The 21,556-nt window shown below is 41.9% G+C and overlaps 1 protein-coding gene across 2 annotated transcripts in view; it reads right to left on the bottom strand.

Moving 5' to 3' along the window:
- The window catches only part of tanc1b (tetratricopeptide repeat, ankyrin repeat and coiled-coil containing 1b), a 98,514-nt gene that overhangs the window by 23,067 nt on the left and 53,891 nt on the right, over positions 1–21,556 (bottom strand). For both annotated transcript variants that reach the window (XM_077580141.1, XM_077580142.1), the window contains exons 6-13: positions 20,956–21,145; positions 18,370–18,699; positions 6,298–6,420; positions 5,846–6,127; positions 5,600–5,754; positions 3,812–4,043; positions 3,518–3,684; positions 395–1,002 (exon numbers count right to left, since the gene is read on the bottom strand). In XM_077580141.1, the coding sequence (XP_077436267.1) occupies positions 395–1,002; positions 3,518–3,684; positions 3,812–4,043; positions 5,600–5,754; positions 5,846–6,127; positions 6,298–6,420; positions 18,370–18,699; positions 20,956–21,145 (2,087 nt within the window). The remainder of the gene's footprint in view (positions 1–394; positions 1,003–3,517; positions 3,685–3,811; positions 4,044–5,599; positions 5,755–5,845; positions 6,128–6,297; positions 6,421–18,369; positions 18,700–20,955; positions 21,146–21,556) is intronic.

The raw sequence follows: 21,556 nt of genomic DNA, 5'->3' as shown, positions 1-21,556 counted from the left end.
ATAGACTGCTCCGAGCTGGAATTACCAAGTGACACTTTTGTCTATGTGTCAAGGTTTCTCCATCAAGTATTCTTCGAGGAATCCTGAATCCAACCCTGCTCTCTGTTTACTTTGTATTTTTGTCTATAAAGACTCTCTCTGTTTTGCAACTTCTGTCTCTTGTCCGCAATGTAAAAACTGTGTGTTTTATTGGTTAACAGCATTATGAGGTGTCGGATATATTGTACTTTTTTTTTTTTTTGAACCACAAAAACATGTTGCGATTGTCAAGAAAGAAGCAGATTAGAACATCATCTGTGATGATGTTCACCTGTGGTACTCCAAATTTCAATCACAGTAAAACGAGTTTGCTGACCGTTGACCACTTCTGAAAATGGGAGCGCCAGGTACTAACCTGGGGTCACAGAGGAAGTCCGTGCTCTCGCCGTCAGCCCTCCACACCAGCCACTCCCTGAAGGACGGGTGGCAAAACATGCGCGTCTTGTCGCGCCGTCTGATGAGGAAGCCCGACAGCGAGTCCATGCGTTGCTGGAAGTCCTCCCAGGGCAGCTCCCCCCGGACGTCGCAGGCGTTGACGGCGTGGAACAGCTGCTCGTCGGTCATCGGGTGCAGCGAGGCCAGCGCCACGTTGAGGATGGGCAGCGAGCGCTCGAAGGCCGAATTGGTCATGAACTTCATGTTGCACTGCAGCTGGTAGAGCTCGGCCAGCGAGACGGGCACCACCTTGTAGCTGGAGCTCTTGATCACCAGGTGGCCCCTCTCGAAGAGATCCAGGGTGAGTTTGAGGTACAAGTAGGAGCCCTGACTGCGGGAGATGAGGTGGCTGCTTAGCTTTCCCACCGTGGCAGGGTCGGCTTTTCCATTGAGACTTATGTTGTTCGTGATGTCCTTGCTGCTACTGACACGGTACTGGATGTACGCGTTGAGGTCGTTGCTGATCTCTTTATTGTCCGAAAAGTCGTCCAGTGAGATCTTGGAGAAAGGCAGAAGGCTGGTGATCTCCTATGGAACATAGGAAGTAAACGTAAAAATGAGTAGAACTATAAAATACATGAAAGTCCTAAAAGAGCCAGAACACTTCTCCATTTCAAATATTAATCACCTGCAACCGCAATAAGTGACATGTACATTTTAGGATCTAAATTGCCAATCTGGTGTTGGTATCTGTGATGTTTTTTTCCACCACTGCAAATAATATTGTTTTTGTATTATTATTATTTTTATATCATCACAATGTGTAGATTCTTGATAAAAGTCAATGGGGAAAAAGCTTGGAGCATTACCAACCCATCATAACAATGCCGAGGCTGATCCAAAAACAAAAAGGACAAACCTCCATTGCGAAAGTAATTGAATGTTTTCTTGTAGTTCAATTATATTCAGCATGACCAAACATAAACAGACTTTTTGAGCAAAAGACATCCTAAGGCTACATGTAAAGAGTCTGACTTTTTTTTTTTTTTTGCGCGCGTGCTAAATATCAGAGGAGCATCTCGGAGCAGTCGGCGAGCAAACACACTGAGCCTTCAGGCTCTAGCAGACACTAGTGACTGGATGAATTGTTGATATGAAGTCAGGATGCATCAATACCACTTTTTTTCCAGACGGAGTACAAGTTTAGACGGTGTACAAGTACGCTTGAGCACTCTCCGAAACCAAGTACTGAAAAATAAATATAAAACAGTTTCTTTAAAATTCCACAACGTTGTCCTTGAGGATTGGTGAAATCAATGCGCGGTCTGGTGAAGCAGTAACATTATTTGCCAAGATCTGCTGTCATAAAACGTGCACTGATAGACACGTAGGACTCAATCAGTCCTAATGCGCTGAATGGATGTTGTGCTGTTGAAACTACAAGCGTGTGGATGTCGCCATGGACACACCAGGCAAACTATAGTAGGGATGCAACGATAATGGCAATATTGTGATATCGCGATATTAAAACTGCCACAATATCGTCGCCGTCATGTCACAATATTAAAATCAGCGCATCTGTTAAAAAAAAGTCAGGTTGATTTCCATTTGTGCAGTTCTAGCACCCTCTGGCGGCTAGCTTTTTAGTGCAGTTTAACTTTTACAAGGCATGTTTTGGCCCTTCTAGGTTTGAAATCCACGCTAATGGTCAGATGAAGGGGAACTTAATATACAGAGTCATTAGCATTAGCAAGTAAGTGTCTCAATATTAAGTGTTATTAGAGATTGCAGGTTATTTATATGAATTAAAATCAGGGATGTGATTTGACCAAAGTGAAATTATCTGAAAATTTAGCCGGGGGTCTGGGGGCCGCTGGCACCCAGCTAGGTCCAGGGAAGCCCCCCGGAGCTCATGGGTTTTCCGTGTTTTTAAGTACTTTCAATGCACTCACATGACAAAGAAATAGACAAAACAACAGCATGAATTTTCAATGTATATTGAACTATCCCATATAAAATGGCAGTTTTAGTCAACTCAAAATCAGTCACATTCAAAAACATTGGACTGCCTTTGCTTTTAAAAACTATCACTGAGAATATCATCATATCTAACTAATGTGATTACTAAGTTAACACATAAATAATGTTGAAGAGTTCAAATTTCATGAACAAATAATTGTATCATGACCAAATGAAAAGTAACTCATATTAGAGCATACCACAAATGTCTTTGTTATAGCAGTTATCTGTCGGAGTCATGTGCATACACAATGAACTACTACTACTAAAAAATAATAATAATAATAATAAAAAAAAAATAAATAAAAAAAAAAATCGGCTTTTTTTTTGGGGGGGAGATAAAAAAAAGCGGAATTCCGCGAATTAGCGGAAAAATCACATCCCTGTAAAATGGATGCATGCTGCTATGTACAGAAGCACAGTATTGTTTTTTTATATATTTTTTTTACAATATTACGGCCTTTTTTTTATATCGCTAACCTCCCCACAATATCGTAATAATCATCGTATCGTGACCTTCATATCGTGATATCGTATCGTGATGTTTGGATATCGTTACATCACGACAATATAGTATACTTTTTTTGTTTTGCAGAAGAACTGGATAGACAGAATCTGTGACCGTCTTCTGAATATGAATTACCTTCATTCTAAATGCCAGAGTCAAAACTCTCTCTGTGGTTTAATTTCACGAGAGACTACTTAACAGGAAGGTTGTGAAGAAGCGAAGAAATCACGTCTTTCAACTTGTGCAATAGTGCTGACAAAAAAAAAAAAAAAAAAAAGCCATAGCAGCATACACAAGGGAATGTCACGGCTTAATCCATGTATTCATCCATTTTCTATACCGCTTAGACGGACTACAGCCTGGAGTGGTCGCGAGTCAATCACAAGGCTGACAAACTCATACAATCACTAAGTGGAAACTGGACCGAAGCTGCTCGAACAGATGTCAGGAGAGTGAAGCATTGCTCTCTTAGTGACTCATTCTTAATGATATGTTATACAATAGCTCACTTTTTCCTAAACCTGCCCAAATACGTAAAAAGTCATTCCCATCCGATATTAGTCAAGAGTTCCTTACCAGCAAGCTGACACGGACCGTGACCACCAGTTTAAGCCAGGGAGGGAACTTGGTTATGATCTTTGTAATGAAGGAGGCAATGGTGTCTCCGTAGTCAGGCTTATGAAATTCAGCTTCATTCAGCCCGTCTATCAAAATGATGAGATTCTCCTCTGGAATCTTCCGCTCTGGAAAGACATAAACACAAAGATTTAGAGGAGATGTGCAGTCAGCTTGATATAAATCACATCCATGATGTCACTTTTAAAAAGGCCAAAGCTGCCATATTAAAACATCAAACGGCAATGTTTTTACCTTTACGAAGGTTGGCCAGAGGCTCAAGGACGCCCCTTCGGAAAGCGGCCATGGGATCCTGGACGCAGGAGCGCAGACTGAGCATGCTCTGGAGGTGGGGCTCTTTCAGCAACAGCTCCCGGTAGGAATTCAGTTGGTGTGCTCGGCACAACAGGGCGGCGATGCTGTGCACAAACTCTGGGACCAAACAAGTGTAGGTGTTGTCTGCTTGGCAGTAATGATAGGCCACCACCTGTTAGACAACAAGATGGCGACGTTGGATGACACTTGGAAGATCGGAGACAGATGACAAATCTCAGAAACATTTTGACAGATTTGTGAATAACATTGGTGAAAAATAAACCTGTGTACATAAAAAAAAAAAAGTCTTAGATCCTGAAAAATAGATGTAAAAAGTGTGTAATATGGCTTTGCTGGAAACAATATTCCCAGAGTTCATCGCAAATTTGCCATCACAGAAAATATAATAGTCTTTTGGAACCAATCAGAGGCGAGAAAAATATCCGCCAAACTACCACAGGGCGCCTGATTAAGAAACTGGAAAGCGCTAAATCACCTCAAATAAACTCTTTAAAAAAAAAAAAAACATTAAAAATCCCAGGTGGACCTTTGAATCTGAGAAGGCCAAGGAAAGAGGTAGAACTGGCGAAGAAGGAAGGGAGATGCCTGCGGGGGTGGGCATAACACTGTCCTAATTATAGTCCAACCTGGAGGAGCTGACACACTTTCAGGGTCAGCGGGTGGGGAGGGGGGAGGGGGGGGGGGGTGCTAGCAGGTGACCTGCTCCTCTATTGAACACATCTCAATTGCTCGCTGATTAGTCATGCAACCTTGACCAGTTTCTGGAATAATCAAAGAATCCTAGTCCCAAACTAGCAAATATCATAGTTTCGTCCTAAATGTAACCCTAAACCCTTTGCTAATATTTTTGTGTGTCTGGAACAAATTAATTGCAGTTACATTATTTCCGTTTGGAAAAATTGCAACCAAAAAATTCTATATTTATTTTTGTTAATCAGCATCAGCCTTAACTCTTTGACTGCCAGACGTTTTCAGAAAAGGGATGCCGTGGGTGCCAGCCGATTTAAGCATTTTGACTGATCTTTCAAGGTCCACAGAAAATTATGTGTTTGGACTATGGAAACACACATACCACCAAATGAAAGATTGGACTCTCATTTTTCATCAGAAAAAAAAATTTGATTCTACCTTATTCCGTTTTTCAGTAATCAACAATAGAAAATGGTTAGTTTCACCTCTGTTTTGAAACAAACGTCTTTTAACGTCTTTGGCACTCCTCCCTAGGATTTTACTAAACGTTATTTAACGTTTTTGGCAGTCAAAGAGTTAAAGAGACATTCAGTCATCCCTAGCGCCATCTAGTGGTCAAAGAATAGCATTAGAAGCACGCAGGAACACGCACACTACGGTGGCTCAGAGGGACAACATTTTGCAAGCCTACCTTCAATTCTTTTATTGCGTGAGAAAACGAGCATCTCGGCGAGTGACGGCGAAAAGGCCGAGCTAGCTGGAGAAGCTAACAAGGGTAAGGGTTATTATTAGTTCACCACTTGATGGCGCTAGGGATCAATGAAAACATATTTTACTTATTACTTAAGACGGTGGCTTTCATTACAAGATGATGGTTCTAAGGCACCACTACAATATAGCATCTCACTCTAGCACCTTATTGAGTCTAACAAATGATCCCAATAACAACATCCCGCCCCCCATTTGTACCTTGAACCCATTGACCCCCACCCTCTCAGCACTTTAGCCAAGATGTACCTTCGCAGCCAGCCGTTTGACAGCCTCCTCCCTGCGGCGCTGCATTTCAGGCGTTCCGGGACAGCTATTGGTCCTCAATGTATTCGTGGCACTCGAGGGGGGAGTGGGCTGCGGGGGCTGGCTGAGAGGAAGTTCTGAGCTTGACCCGACAACACCTTCAAAAGTGATAAATCCTCTTAATTGCTGTTTTTTGTTTTGGCGAGCATTATCGCAGAATTTTATAGCTGTCATTAAAATGTTTCTTACTTTTAGGGGAGGCACTCGGACTGTTGGATGCAATCTGACGCATGCGTCCGCCATGGCAGCTCAGCGCGACCAGCCGGGAGATGATGGCCGTCTTCCCGTAACCCACGCTGCCCACTACCACGGCGCCGTGGCTCTCCGCGGACTCGCCGTCCTTCAAGACGTCCTCCAGCTTCTGGAAGAGCCAATCTCGGCCCACGAAGACGGAATCCATGGTGATGCTTGGCACCTCGAACAACAGGGGCTTGAGCATGATGTCCACCGGTTTGTAGGGAGTGAAACGACCTGGTGGAGGGAGGTCGGGGGGGGGGTTAATGTCCGGAAAATGGGACATAGCATTGAAAACATTCCGTTTTCTATTACCCAGAGAGGTTTAAAGGTGAAATTGGGTTGTAATCCAAAATGGGTTTATCTCTCCCCAGATTGCATGTACAGTAATAACATATTGCAGTCACCTTTGGAGTCCTGAGTTGGCCTCCCCCCCGTATTGTGCCAGGGGAGGCGAATGGACGTCCGCAGCGGTGTGTTGCGCTGTTCATCGAGATAGCTCAGGTCTTCCAGTTTTGTGGAGCTGGTTGCTATCGATGCAGAAGAAGAGGAAAAAGTGAAGAAAACACTCGGGTGCATCTTGATTTGGTTTGTCGCGATTGTAAAGTGCAAAGTAGAGAAATAAATAATCCAGAGTGTGCTTTTATAGCACATTTGGTGTCTCCACGTGGAGATAAGGACACTTTTAACGGATACCATTATGATGCAGCGCAATGTAGTTGATAGTATCCCCAAGTCAAACTTTAAAACTCTTTCGTCAACACCGCACTCGACTATTGGAAGCTTTCTCCTCCATCAAGAGGGTGATTAAAATGAATGTTATGATGTTTTCAAGCGTCCGCTGGTATCACTTCTATCATTTGAATATTCTGTGAAATGAGATTTAGAGTGCTGTGAGAAAAAAAAAAGTCAAATGCAGTCAGGACAGTTGACTTTATTTGGAAAAAATGATAAATGAAAGCTTGGCATGACAACAGACCTAACACTATTTCAGGCAGTGTGCACATTAACCCTAAAAATTACTTACAGTTTCATCCATTCATGGTGTTTTTAATTTTAATGCAAATGCTTACAAACATATTCCAGATGATGGCACATAGAATCAAGCTAGAAGATCCTACAAGGAAACAAAAGATTTCAAGACAAGACAATTTAATGAAGGAACAAAGCTATGCAAAGACGAAACAAAGTTCTGATCTTGGCAAGAGGTTACTTTTTTTGTACTTGAAAAATGAAAATGAAAATCGTATACCTACTTTACTGTAATTTGACCTGAGCTCGGAATTTTGTTCATTTGTTCTCAGTTTTCACAATGCTAACACCACCGTGTGGGCTACACTGGCCTTATGGTTAGGAATCACAGTTACTATGCATGTTGAGTTTTCACCTAGACGAAAGAAATTCCGAACTATGAAGATGTAGTGTATGTCTGGAAAATCACTGCAAATGTGTGTACGAAGCTTTAGCCTCCTGATAAGAGATGCACAAAGGCTGGTAGGGTGCTGATTGACTGACTACGGGAAAAAGCGATTCAAAAATACATCTGCCTAACGACCTACAGGCAGAGGCCAACACACAAAATAGATAGTATGAACATAACCACGCCATGTTTCTCTGTATTTAACACAACCTTGGTGTTTAGTTTAATTACGAGCATGTTTCCACACTTGACCTCGTACAACCTTCCTGCCATCATATCCATGTAATGCGCATTAAATTTAGACTGCGCTAAAATAGTTGTCCCGAAGCTGCAAATTTACTCTGGCCTTCGTCTGCGTGATGAATGGTTAAGATCCTAATTCCTCTCTTCCTGTGTGCACGTGTTTGTGGATCTGGTTTGGGATTGCCAGAACCCTCTGCTGTTCGTGCTGATTCAATCTGTTTTTTATTCTACAGTATCTGCTGCGAGCATTTATACACTTCCTGTTTTTTTTTTTATGTTATCCTCTCTGGTTTCCTGGATGAATCTGAACCTGAGCATCTGTTATCTCATTCTTAGGTTGTGTTTTTAGAATTAAAATCAGATTCTTTATCATATGACGTCTGTTGGCTAGTCAGTCACAGCTTCTGCAGAACAAGTTAGCTTAGCGTCTAGCAATCCCAAGTAGTTCCAGAGTAGGAGAGAGAACGGGTGCTTGTTCAGACGTGCTTGAAGTCATTTTCACACTCGTGTGTGGTTGGTAGAAGGGGTGTTAAAAAAAAAATCGATTCGGCGATATAGCGCGATATTACAGAGCGCAATTCGCAGTTCACATTTTAAGCATGGAAAAATGTCATATTAATGGAACATTAAGCCGTAATATTTTATTTCAATGTTGTTCAAACATGAAACAGATTGCATCTGTTTGTTAAATACAGTGGCTCACAGTTATAAGCCTGAAGTTTCAGGTAAATATACAAATCTTACAGTGTACATGAACAAGTTTAATGATTAGTAGTGATCGGGAAATGAAGCTTCATGAACCTTCATGATGCACTTGGAATTATTATTTTTTTTACTCCTATAGATGGTGCTCTTGGTTTAATCCCACGATTACAATCCCACTGCATCTTTAAACCAAGAGTGCCATCTAGAGGAGTCAAAAAATATCACAAGTGCTTCATGAAGCTTCATATGTCTGTCTGTCTGTCTAGTTAGTTGCTTAGCTGAGCTAGCTGGCACCTTTAAACCAAGAGCGCCATCTAGAAGAGTAAAAAAAAATAAAAAATCACAAGTGCTTCATAAAGCTTCATTTGTTTGTCTTTTTGTCTTGTTAGCAGTTTAGCTAGCTAGCTAGCACCTTTAAACCAAGAGTGCCATCTAGAGGAGTCAAAAAATATCACAAGTGCTTCATGAAGCTTCATATGTCTGTCTGTCTGTCTAGTTAGTTGCTTAGCTAGCTAGCTGGCACCTTTAAAACAAGAGCGCCATCTAGAAGAGTAAAAAAATAAAAATAAATCACAAGTGCTTCATAAAGCTTCATTTGTTTGTCTTTTTGTCTTGTTAGTTGTTTAGCTAGCTAGCTAGCACCTTTAAACCAAGAGTGCCATCTAGAGGAGTCAAAAAATATCACAAGTGCTTCATGAAGCTTCATATGTCTGTCTGTCTGTCTAGTTAGTTGCTTAGCTAGCTAGCTGGCACCTTTAAACCAAGAGCGCCATCTAGAAGAGTAAAAAAAATAAAAAAATCACAAGTGCTTCATAAAGCTTCATTTGTTTGTCTTTTTGTCTTGTTAGCAGTTTAGCTAGCTAGCTAGCGCCTTTAAACCAAGCGTGCCATCTAGATGAGTCAAAAAATATCACAAGTGCTTCATGAAGCTTCATTGTCCGTCCACCCCTAGTTGGTAGAGTCCAAATTTATACCGAAAACTGCTTCTCTAGCATCCAATCAAGTTTGGTGCACATCTAAAGCTGACTAAGACAACTTAGAAAGGTAGTCTGTGTCCAGTTGCAAGATTCCCTACAATAAACTGCCCAGTCAGATTCCATCTTTATCCATAAATGGTCTGATGATTAAATTGCTGAGTGTGCACCTTGCATCTTTTCCTTCTTTGACCAGGACCAGAGTAGCAATTTCAGAGGATGAGGGAAAACTTTTTGGCCGATGTGTAAAGCTAGCTTCTTGTGCGGGGGGGGGAAGATATCTCTATAAACTCTCGTTTCTCAGCTTTTCTTTCCCAGCAAACAGAGGTTATATTACCTGTACCTCTTATACAAGTGTGGAGGGAAATCATTTCTAGCGAGCCGCAGAAATGTTGCAGATGACTGCTAAACAGCCCAATACGCTCCCTCCCCACGTTGCACAGAACAGACCGTACACCGTATGTAAATCAAACCGCAATCAGTTCAGTGCCAAACACGTCACATTGAGTCATAATTCAAAACACTGTCAATATAATATTCTGGGAATGTATTTTAAGAGACCAAGATGTGCTATTATTCCTCTCAAATTTAATACAAGGTACTTGGTGGTGGAAATCCGCATGTGAGCTACATGGCGAGCCAATGAGTGTGTGAGCGCATTCATGTACATTAGTATCCCAAGGTCTGCCTCTCAGTGGACGTTCGTTGTTGAATAAAGCCATCGCCATGGTGACACGTGCTCAGTCCTATTGAAGGGCAGAATCAAAACCGGCGAGCGCTCTACTTTATCAGAGCATTTATTCTCTTTTTCAATCTGTGGCTCTGTCACTTCCTCTCTGTAATGTCCAACTAATTAAAACTAAACTGAATAAATATGTCTGGTCGGTGCTGGATTTCACTTTCCTTTCTTTGGTCCTTCCTCGGGTCTCCTGACGGCCTCACGACTCTGGCTGGAAGTGTTCGGTTTAGGTGAACGGTATGGGATTTTTTTAATAGGTTTTAGGTGAACTAATGAATACACACACACACGTACAAAAAAAATAAAAAATTTAAAAAATTAAAAATTAAATAAATTTTTTTTAAAAAAATTTAAAAAGAGAGCAATGATGATGACATGTCAAATTGGTAAAATTACCGAATGAAAAATACTGAGCTCTCCAGAAAAAAAAAAAACGAATAAAAGTTGACATCAATTGATGAAGACAAGGTCCTCGTTCACTTTTCCCTGCTTTGTCTAGTCAGCTTAAACAAATAACATTCGGAGAAAATAGCTTACGTCAGAAGCACGAGTGGTGCAAATTCAAGGAAAACCTCCCTATTTTTGTCTTCCCAGCATCAACTCGGCTCCTTAGCGAAGTCTCTGGAGGGGGCTCCCAGCGGATGAGCTCAGTGAGGCCACAAAAGCAATCGCTGTGCCCCAGTGCCCCCGTGCAGGCACACTGACAGCATTCAGCTGCCCCTCACGCTCGCACTCGCTAAATGAATGCGGCGCTTTGGAGGGGAGTGTCACCGTGCCTGCCCTCACCGCCGGCATGCATGTATTGAATTTGTGTACGCAGGAAAGCTGCGACGGAGGGCGATCTGCGGGATACACCGATGGCGGGAAAAACGAGAGAAAAAAAAGCCAGTTCTCTGGTTTCCAGTGTTTGATTTCAGTTTGAAATGAGCAGAAAGTGTGGAATTAATCAGTGGTCCTGGCAGGAGTCGGGCAAGGGTTTAGAGAGGGGCTTATGAAAGAGGAGCGTGTGGGACAATTAGAAGGACACACAAGTTAACGGTGCAAAGCAGGATAAAAGTACGCATGGCCAATAGTGACTATTAGAGGCGCTTCGCTCTAGAACTCTCTACGGATAAAGCAGGAACCCGACTTTTACGTGCTCTTTCTGAAAATGACACATTCAGCATGATAACCATTTTTCCATTTTGTAATTCATCCAGTATTTTTCCTTGCTAGGCACAAATTTATACAGGCTTAAACAACTCCTTTTCGGCTTTCTGTCGAAACACACTTTTGATGCGGTCTGGCCTCTGCTGTAGGATATCAGCATTTAAGCTTCTTTTTCGGTCTTTTCCCCTTTACGTATTCCTACGGAAATACATTGTGACTCAAATTTTTATGATAGTGCAGTATTGTGATGAGATTCAAGGAAGACACAAAGAGCAATAAATTAACATCTAGCCTCCAGCGATGACTGCGGATGAATAATTACTGTATCTCTATTCAATGCAGCGGTTTTGCAATTTGGAGCTCAAACCAATATATGGCTTATTATTGTGATTTGTGGTGAATTTCAAGTTTGGATTCATTTTCCCCAAGCATATTTTAGATCTGTTCACTGTATTTCTGCATGTCCTCCTCTGTTTAAAGTAGCACTAAGGAACTTTTCAACCTTAATAAAATATTTTCATAACTCTTCTGAAGAAACATCGACTTAAAACGAGTTGAATGGTACCTTTGCCTTGGCCTGAGGGGGTCTGCGTCATTTTTACTGTCACCAAGCAACTTTGAGGAGGATGTTAAGAACACTGCCAGACAAAAAAAAACTACAAATGTGCTGAATGCTTTATGCCATACGTCACTTCCCCATTCGTTACAAAGACGGAAGTCAATTTGAATGTCGACACACGATTACTGCTTTCTCGGCAGAAGCTGCAAAACAACTGAAAAGTTTTGTCTGAGGAGACAAAAAAAAAGAAAAGAAAAAAAGCAACCTACCCGGATAAAAGTACAGTCAAGGATCAACATTGGCTCGATTTTCACTCGCTGGCATGAGCTAAAAAAAACAACGCAATACGCTTGTCCTCATGGGAAATGTGGTCTTCCTTCAGGCATACAGTTACCGCTTTTGTCCATATGGCGCCGCCATAATAAACATAAACTGAAAGTTCCTTAGTGTTGCTTTAAACGCCATCATAAGCTAATTAGCAACAAACTGAATTTGGAATCGCTACTGCCACCTGTGGCTGAAAAATTAAATAGCATTTTCCCTTCTTCCCGTACACAATGCGTACGTTACGCAGACAGAGGGTGGGAAATTGGAACCCGAATCTGGTCTGAAGACTATTGGCCAGGAGTTCCCTTTATGAACATAAATGGTCAAATAAAAAGGCTATTGTAAAGATATTTTGGGGCAAATTGTTACAAAGTGCAACTTGAAACTTAGGATAGTATCTGGCTGAAAAATATATTAGTTGATGCATATTTAATTTATGTGAAATGTCCAACAAACCCTATCACTGTGTTTATGTTTCATTTGGTATGTTTTCTTTTACCTTTTTCCCCCTAATTGCCTTTTTATATTATGCTGGTGTAAACAACAGATTATCTCCACCATTAGATCAATAAAATCTCAGCAATGTTTTGTACATGGCGTAGATCCTCGCCAGTTATTAAACCACTGGGGTGCCGTCAATCGGACTTAACTGAGCTCTACTGTGACAGCAGCGAGTCGACAATGCGCCCCTTTAAGAGCCCGGCTGCAGTGACATACAGACACAAAGAATTCTTAGAGAAAGGACATTTCATCAAATGTCACTGTGACCTTTTTTGGCAGAGCTGGAGTTTTATTTGTGCCGTCTTTTCTTGCCTCAGTCAACCCATGAAGTCCATGACAACGGCAATTCATCATAACACACTTAGGATAAAGGCCTCCGTCTTTAAACAAGGTGACACTGTTAGAAATGACAACATTCTTCATGGTCCGAGCCAAATTAAAATACTCGAGCGGATTGAGTCGATGATTGCGTGACATCCTTAAATATGTCCCATATCAGGTGGGGATGACTTCAGTCCCTCTAATAAAACGCACATGCGAGCTGCAAATGTTACTACAGATGTCTCACATGTAAACGCTTGGAAAGCGTTCACGACCTTGCTTGCCAATAATCCACAGACAAAGAGATGATGCAACGTGACAAACGATTCTAGCTCGACATATACAATGTGGAAAACAGTAGACCTTGGAAATGGAAGAAAAGGGGAAATGCTCATCCTGGGCAAGACCACAAAGCTCTGCTGACTCACTGAACACCATTCCACCGCCACTCTCACTCCTTATACTTCATATATCTCAACTACAAGCAGCTAGCAGCTAACTTACGATAAATAAGGGATTCCAGTGGCAAGAAGACAATATGGCTCTTGGTTCTATAATCCCTTTAAAAAGGCTTCAGTTAAATATGTAATTCCAAGTACCTACAGTATAATTATGAGAATGGCCAAAAGAGAATCTAGGACAAGAAACTCAATCATGGTCAGCAATGTAAAAACAAACAAAACATTTTTTCATTCATTTTTTTTTTTAAATCTTCAAGTAGTTTATTTTGATTTGTAATGACCAGTATTGATTGGATCTCTGGAAATGAGAAGCACCCGTGTGTCCAGCTATAAACAAAAGAGCCCATATGTTAGTGATTAATAATGCAAATTATAATCTTCTGCATGCCAGCTTTGATGCATGCCGATTCCACCCATTAGTGAAGTTTCCTTTTGCAATTATATACAAGATGGACTGCCAAATTGCAAAATAGCTCGGAAGGCGTTACGAATATTTGGAACTGTCATGATGGAACGTGAGTAGATGAGGGATGGTGGACCCAAATGCAGGGAAACAGGAATCAAGTGCAATGCGTTGTACTTGAAGTAACCATAGGTAGAAAGGTGAGCAGACAACCATGACTTGATAGGACGGGACTGGAATGGTCGCCATGACTGGACGGGACGAGACTGGACTGGTCGCTATGACTGGACCGAGTGTGACGTGACTGGACCTGATATGCCTTGACTTGTTGTGAAGTGGCTATGACTTGGCTGGGGCTATGGCTTCTTGGCTGTGACGAGGACAACTTGGCTGTCACAAAGACGACTTGGCTGTAACAATGGCTACTTGGCTGTGACAATGGCTACTTGGCTGTGACAATGGCTATTTGACTGTGACGAGGACGACTTGGCTGTGACGAGGACGACTTGGCTGTGACAATGGCTACTTGGCTGTGATGAAGACGACTTGGCTGTGACGAAGACGACTTGGCTGAAACAATGGCTACATGGCTGTGACAATGGCTACTTGGCTGTGAAGAAGACGACTTGGCTGTGACGAGGACAACTTGGCTGTCACAAAGACGACTTGGCTGTAACAATGGCTACTTGGCTGTGACAATGGCTATTTGACTGTGATGAAGACGACTTGGCTGTGACGAGGACGACTTGGCTGTGACGAGGACGTCATGGCTGTGACGAAGACGACTTGGCTGTGACGAAGACGACTTGGCTGAAACAATGGCTACAATGGCTGTGACAATGGCAACTTGGCTGTGAAGAAGACGACTTGGCTGTGACGAGGACAACTTGGCTGTCACAAAGATGACTTGGCTGTAACAATGGCTACTTGGCTGTGACAATGGCTATTTGACTGTGACGAAGACGACTTGGCTGTGACGAGGATGACTTGGCTGTGACAATGGCTACTTGGCTGTGACGAAGACGACTTGGCTGTAACAATGGCCACGTGGCTGTGACAATGGCTACTTGGCTGTGACGAAGACGACTTGGCTGTGACGAAGACGACTTGGCTGTGACAATGGCTACATGGCTCTGACAATGGCTACTTGGATGTGACGAAGACTTGACACACAAACTTCCACGCTTAACATAGACAATGCTCCCACACCGACTGGACAAACACAACAGACTAAATACACCAACACTAATGAGACACACCTGGGGAAACACAAGTGGCCGAGGGCACTGATTGGTCACACACACCGGGAAGGGATTTTACAGTAGAACCCAATAGAGCCTGCACCTACAATAGTGAATCACAAAACTAATTTGATTATATAAGAGCAACTCGTTTGTCTGATCGTGAATAATAGAGAAAGGTGGGGGCGGAAAACCAACTCTATGCATTTCCCCTTTGAGACTCACCACGCCCACCTGAATCCTATCATGCTGTTTTCTGTCTGGTCAAATGTCTTCCGGCATCACATGCGATTTATATTTAGGAAGGGATAAAAATCAACGTTTGAAGGCAAGATCTTGGAAATGCTGCAGGTCTCCATGTCCAATTGTCTAACCTCTTTGCAAAGATAATAAACTTCCTAAGTTAGTTTGTCTTCAAGTATTTATTACAGTTATTCTCCATTGAAAATAAAGTCACTTTTTCCCCAACACACGAAGCAAAGACTGTTCCTCCCAGACAGAAAATCTAATCGAGAAAATAGGTACTGCCAGGCAGAAAGTGAGATATGAGGATTGAGACCCAAGACCACAGGTGCTGGCACTTACCTAGTGGAAATTAAAGTGTTTCATCATGCTCAGCATGATCAACGATGATAAAATTCGATATAACTGTCTGCGCGACGGCGGAGTTGACAAAAATACTTTTTTTTACTATCGAGAACAAGCAATTTCCTGGAAGAGGTACACCTCAAAAAGTCCAACTTGGCTCAACATCCAGGATGTCAGAACCATTTCCAAAGTCGTGAGCTCAGTAACCATCTCGGAGCTGAACTTAAAGTATTTGAATTTTTTTTTTTTTTTTTTTTTGCAATGACACCACAGAAGGCTATCAGTGATGAAAAACTAAATGTACAAACCACAAAAAAGAGAGTGAAAGTGGACTACTTTTTTCTGTTTATTTAAAAAAAAAGTATTGTACGTATTTTTGTTCATAAATAACCGCATACCTACTTTTGCATCCCCCTGTTAATTATATTTAATTTATGCTATTGCTATGTAATCGCGTCTCAGGTCTGTGTGCAAGTGTGCATATAAAACAATGCAATTTTTTCAAAACCGGAAAAGACCAAGCCACATTTTGTCACTGTGGGAGATTCTGTGCAAAAAGCCCATTGCTTTAGGATAAAACATGCTCAATATGAACAACAATTTGTCCCAACTGAAACTTAATACAGCCCATAGTAATTGTGTATAAATGAAGCAGTCTTCCCATGTCCTTGATTTCCTCCCAGAGGGCTTTGTCGCACCACGTAAAATTGGAGGTGTGAATTGTGAATGTACACCCTCGAGGGCAATGCTGCATAACTATGACATCAGCCCATAAACTCTTGGAATACGCACACATAAAGAAAGCAGCGCACAAACCCACACACGTGAACTGTCAGATGTTTCCTGGCCTGCTCACTTTATGAGCTCGTACGTGACCGCGCCATTCTTATTAATGTCAAGAAGACATGTAAAAAAAAAAAAAAGGTTCAGGACTCTGGGGACCACAAAAAGTCAGTCAAGGACGAACCTTATAATTGCAATGCGGGCACAGATTCAAGTGATCTGTGAAACAAAAGAAGAAGAAGAAGACACGCTTACTAGCTGCTAATGCTACGCAAACAAAATGGTGCATTCAGGGTTCTTTCACAGAGTCGGAAACGTCGGTTTTCTTCAATGATAACATTTTAAGGGGAAAATAATCGGCCATTTGGCCCAACTGGCCGATTATAATCGGCGGCCGCTTAATCAGTCGGGCTTTAGTTTCCAGTGTTATTTTATTTCTTCCGTCTAACTTTTCACTCCTGTCATATTTAGCGTGTGCAGCCAGTTTCTCGCGTGGACTGAGATGTAAAGCGTGATATTTTATATAGCGCTCCAACTAGCCTCCAGCAGTCCCATAATTCACTTACACACAGAATCAAACAATTATCCCATATTCAGCACAGAATAATAACTTCTCACAGGGTGGCCCTTGCTCCTCTCTTTTGATGCTAAGCTAAACCATAACCAGCCTGTGATGACTTGATCTCTACGGGCCCCATACATGAGTTGGAGCTTTTTAAAATACGCTAAAATAGCAAACAAAACCCCAAGGTCAAACGTAGTAATGACAAAAATAGAGGGAAGTGGCGAGAGAGAGCACTGGTGTTGACCGAAGAGCGATGGTGGGGGGGACTGGGGGGGGGGGTGTAATATCAACTGTCACAGCTGTGTGGATATGGAGCACTCGGCCATAAAAGGGACGTTCGGAGGCAGGAATGCAGAACAGATCAAGTCACACAGTGGCTTGGAAGAACACACAACATATGCATAATCCTTATAGCGCGTCTTCATTGACTTAACATCTGCACGTCTGTTTTTTGCATCCTGTCGCATTTGCTGACATAAGAAGTTCCAACGTGCTTCCGTTTCAGCCACTTGTCATCTCGCAGCTACGCTTGAACGCACCCGAGAGAAAAGTGCGGCAAGGTTATTAGGCTACTGGGTCTCATGTACTGTTTTAACCAAGTGTACGGCATAGATTTGGCCACGTCTGTTTACTCGCTTGATTGGCATGCAGAGTAGGAGGGGCTTGTAATGCCAGTAATTATGACAGCAGGATGGATTTATGACAGCTATATCTTCTTTATTACATTTATTGGCAAGTAACTCGCTGTCAGGCTGCTATGATGTCAAACTACAAATACAGCTGGCAGTTATCACCATCTTGCCAACACACCCTGGTCAAGATTTATTGATCTGAACTAGTGATAGACCAATATGGCTTAGCGATACCGATTATTAGCGGTCAAGGAAGACGAGAACCGATATTTCAAGCCGATATTCATTTGCAGTAAAAGAGAAAATATTAGCATCCAAATTTGCAAAAAATTCTTTTTTATTAATTTTAAAATATATTGACAGCTTTGTTTAAAAATTCTAACAAAAATTGCAGGGTGCTTTAATTTAATTTAATTAAAAACTAAGCAAATAAATAGCTCCCTAAAATGTTCTATTGTAAATAAAATTATTTTCTTAATTTTAACATTTTGTTGTTGTTTTAAAAAATTAAATGTGTAGGGACTCAGTTCTCAGTGTCAGCATCATCTTTTATGAAGTGGAAATTGAAATATATCCATAAATGAAAAGCTCCTGTATTCCACTGAGCGACAAATGCATGCGAATGTGGCTAATTTGGGGGAATTTTCATCATAGTTTGAAAAAGATCTTTGCAGAATTGCCTGAATATGTTCAAAATGTCTTTGCGACAAGTAAAAACTAAGTAAGAACATCTTTTTATATATCGGCACCGATAATCGGTCTATCCCTAATCTGAACCGTACCGTAGCAAACAGAACTAAACCGTACCATTTAGTGCAAAGTGGCAAATTTGATGTTGGCTCCAAAATGGAAGTAAAAAGACTTTTACCTGCTACAGAGTTGGGCCTGGGCATCATCAGAAGAGAGGATGATTGTTGCGAGTATTGATTTGGTCCCTCAGACGTGTGGCACGATTGTTGCGGAGGTCCGACAGCCGCCGCCGCTAGCCCGCTGCCGTGCTGCTGGTCCGTCCTGGCCGCGTTATCGGCCGGCGTGGCGGAAGCCCCGATGGAGTCTTCCTCTGCCACAGGAGAGCAGGTGTCGGCCCGCATGGTCTGCGCCAGGCCATGGCGACCGTTGCCTCTCAGGCTGCCATCCTTGCTCCACTCCAGGCTGGAACCGCTTCGATCGTCATTTTCCGAGGAACTGGTGATGGTGGCTAGAATCAGATAGATGGAGAAGAATTTGTGTATGCGTAACAGATTGAGCATTTTTTTCAACAACTATCTGTAAAAAAAATAACTTCATGTCATCAGGATACAGCAGCATTTCCGCATGCGCAGTCCAACTGATAATTTTCTCAGCGGGATTATTTCGGTTAGCAAGAAAAGTTAAAAAGAAGGAAATGGACAGCTCTCAAGATAAATCAGGAGTAAACAAACGTAATCAGATCATAAGATCTAGTTTCAAAATATACAAACCGGTAATATTTCGTGTTTGGCAACTTTCCAACATGTATAAACCGTGCTACCAACTAGGGCGGCAACTAATGATTATTTCAGTAATCGATTAATATGTCGATTATTTTTTCCATTAATTGATGACTCGGATAAGACAAAAAAAGTTTTTTCCCATCACTTTTCAAGAAGCAGGCATTATTTCAAACTGATGCACAAACATAACATAACGTAACGTATCGTAATGTAGCATAGCATAGCATAACATAACATAGCATTGGGGGCTTGTCGGGGATTTGAACCTCTATCAAGGACTACAGAAATCTTTATAATAATGTTTACTGTTTGGAAGCTGCATTTCTGAGCATTTAGACAATTTAAAAAAAATAAAAAAAATCTAAACTAGTGCTTTCAATATTTAATATTTTTAGAATCGATTAATCTATCGATTATCCAATCGATTAATCAACTATTCGGATTCATTTTAATATTGCATTAAAGTGTATAGCAAAAGCATTTTTTTCCTGTTTATTAACCAGTGATTGGGCTTTATTTCATACTTTGTGTTCGTATAGTGAATCAGGGGGGTGCGGATTATTGTTGTACTATGTTACAGGTTCGGTCATTGTTTTCTAACGTAAAAAACAGATGTTTGCAAATGTCTGATTTTGATTAAACAGAAGATAATCGGTCTTCTTTCTTGAAGGACTACAGAAATGAGTCAACAATTACTGTTGATATGCTTAAACCAGAGGATTTAGACCATTTTAAATTTTAAAAAATGGCTCCAAACGATTGCTCGATTATTAGAATAGTTGTCGATTCATTTTTACACTTCTAATCTAAATGGTTAATCAATGATCAAGAATAACTAACGATTAATTTCCTAATGGATTAGTTGTCGATTAGTTGTTGCACCGATGTAGCATCCGTGGCTAACATCGCTAATATTCCAAATTCATGTTGCCATTGTTGTAATGAGGAGAAAAGCACTGCCTGGAGGAGTTGTGCTATAGTGGCGGTCATAAGCACAACTTCACATAGCTTATGTCACATTGTTCTGGTGAGTCCAGACAGGTCATGAAAAGAAATCCTTTAATCTTCTAAGGCCAGCCCAGCCTTCCACACTAACCAAACTTGTGAGTCAAGGACCAAAGTGTCACGCAGAACCAGATCAATAGTTTCATGGCATCGAGATGTTTGTGGATCAATTGTAGGTGTCTGACTCCCGTTGTCTAAATATGAAACGGATCGGAACTATATTTCAAAGTCTGTGTAATTCCCACCAAGGAGCTTTAGCATCATAAAGTCGGATTAATGTGCTTTAGAAATTCAGAGTAAAACATCAAAAGGGTAAGAACCGGTAATCGCGAGAATCAAGAATCTGACTACTGGAAACAATCCAGCTTTGTTTTGTTTTCCCATGTTCACAAACGTCCTAAAAAAATCCTCTCACAAGATTTCACGCAAAAAAGTGAGGACGCTCCATGCACGCAAACGATAAATGTTAGCCGACGGCACGTCTCCTCCTGGCCAGTTGCCATGACGGGTGTGCATTATATGGCAGGCGCCATCCATTATTTATCAGCCTGCTATGAATCGCTCTGGGGAGACAGGATGACAGACTCATGCTAATTGTGCTCTTTGAAGACTGGAGACGCTGCAGTATTGAAAATGCAAACTGTTGTGTTACGTCGTACGGTTTCGGGGCCGTAATTCTTTGCTCTGCCGGACCAACCGCCCGCTTTGTCCGCCGATCTTCGTAAAGGGTGGTAATAGGCAACCCAGTCACGTGATGGTAAAGTTTGCTAGTGATTTCTCCAGCTTTATATTCAACATGCCGTTTGAAAATCAATGAAACGGCAACAGAGCAGGACGAAAGCAGACTGAAAAACACAACGAGAAATTCTGCTTCAAAATAAGAGCGAAAAAACCCGCACCGGCCTGAAATGATTCCTTTGAAGAAAAATAAGCGACGTTTTTGAGGCACGTGTACAATAGCACGCAGCTTCTCTTACCTATGATTCCGCTGTCCTTACTCTCCAGTGTGGAGCTCGGGCTGGTGATGGTCCCGCAGGGGCTGGCGCGGCTGAGGGGGGGTCGGCTGGTGGTGCTGTTGAGCGTGGAACACGGGCTGTCTGTGCAGGGCGACGCCGTGCTGCTGGTCAGTGTGGAGCAGGGGCTGATACCCTGGGTTGTCACAGAGCACTGGGGGGAAGAGGAGGGGGGGGGGGGTTGAGTCTTGAACCGGGAACGTGTTCAGCAAATGACAGCAAAAATGTATCCCAACAAGTAATCCAAATGAAATGAAACTTTGTAGTAGAGGCGGACCTCGGGGGACTAAACGGACACATCACCCAAAATGTGTAAGAGTAACTGTGGTATTAATAAATAAAAAAAAACTTAGCATGCAACAGGACTAACCCGCAACTAACACTCTGAATATATGCAGCCCGATGCAGCAGTGGAGGATGCAGCGTATGATTTGGCGCAGAAGAAAATGAACAGAGCAGCATTTATATATTCCTGCAATGGAGAGATGATGGAGATGATTCATGAAAAAGTCCTGTCAAACCCCCCCCAAAAAAAAATTCTTGACAATAATATGTTATATGTGAC

This window comes from Vanacampus margaritifer, chromosome 11 (genome assembly GCF_051991255.1).
Source record: "Vanacampus margaritifer isolate UIUO_Vmar chromosome 11, RoL_Vmar_1.0, whole genome shotgun sequence".
Lineage (NCBI taxonomy): Eukaryota > Metazoa > Chordata > Actinopteri > Syngnathiformes > Syngnathidae > Vanacampus > Vanacampus margaritifer.
This window is presented reverse-complemented; position numbering and strand designations above follow the sequence as displayed.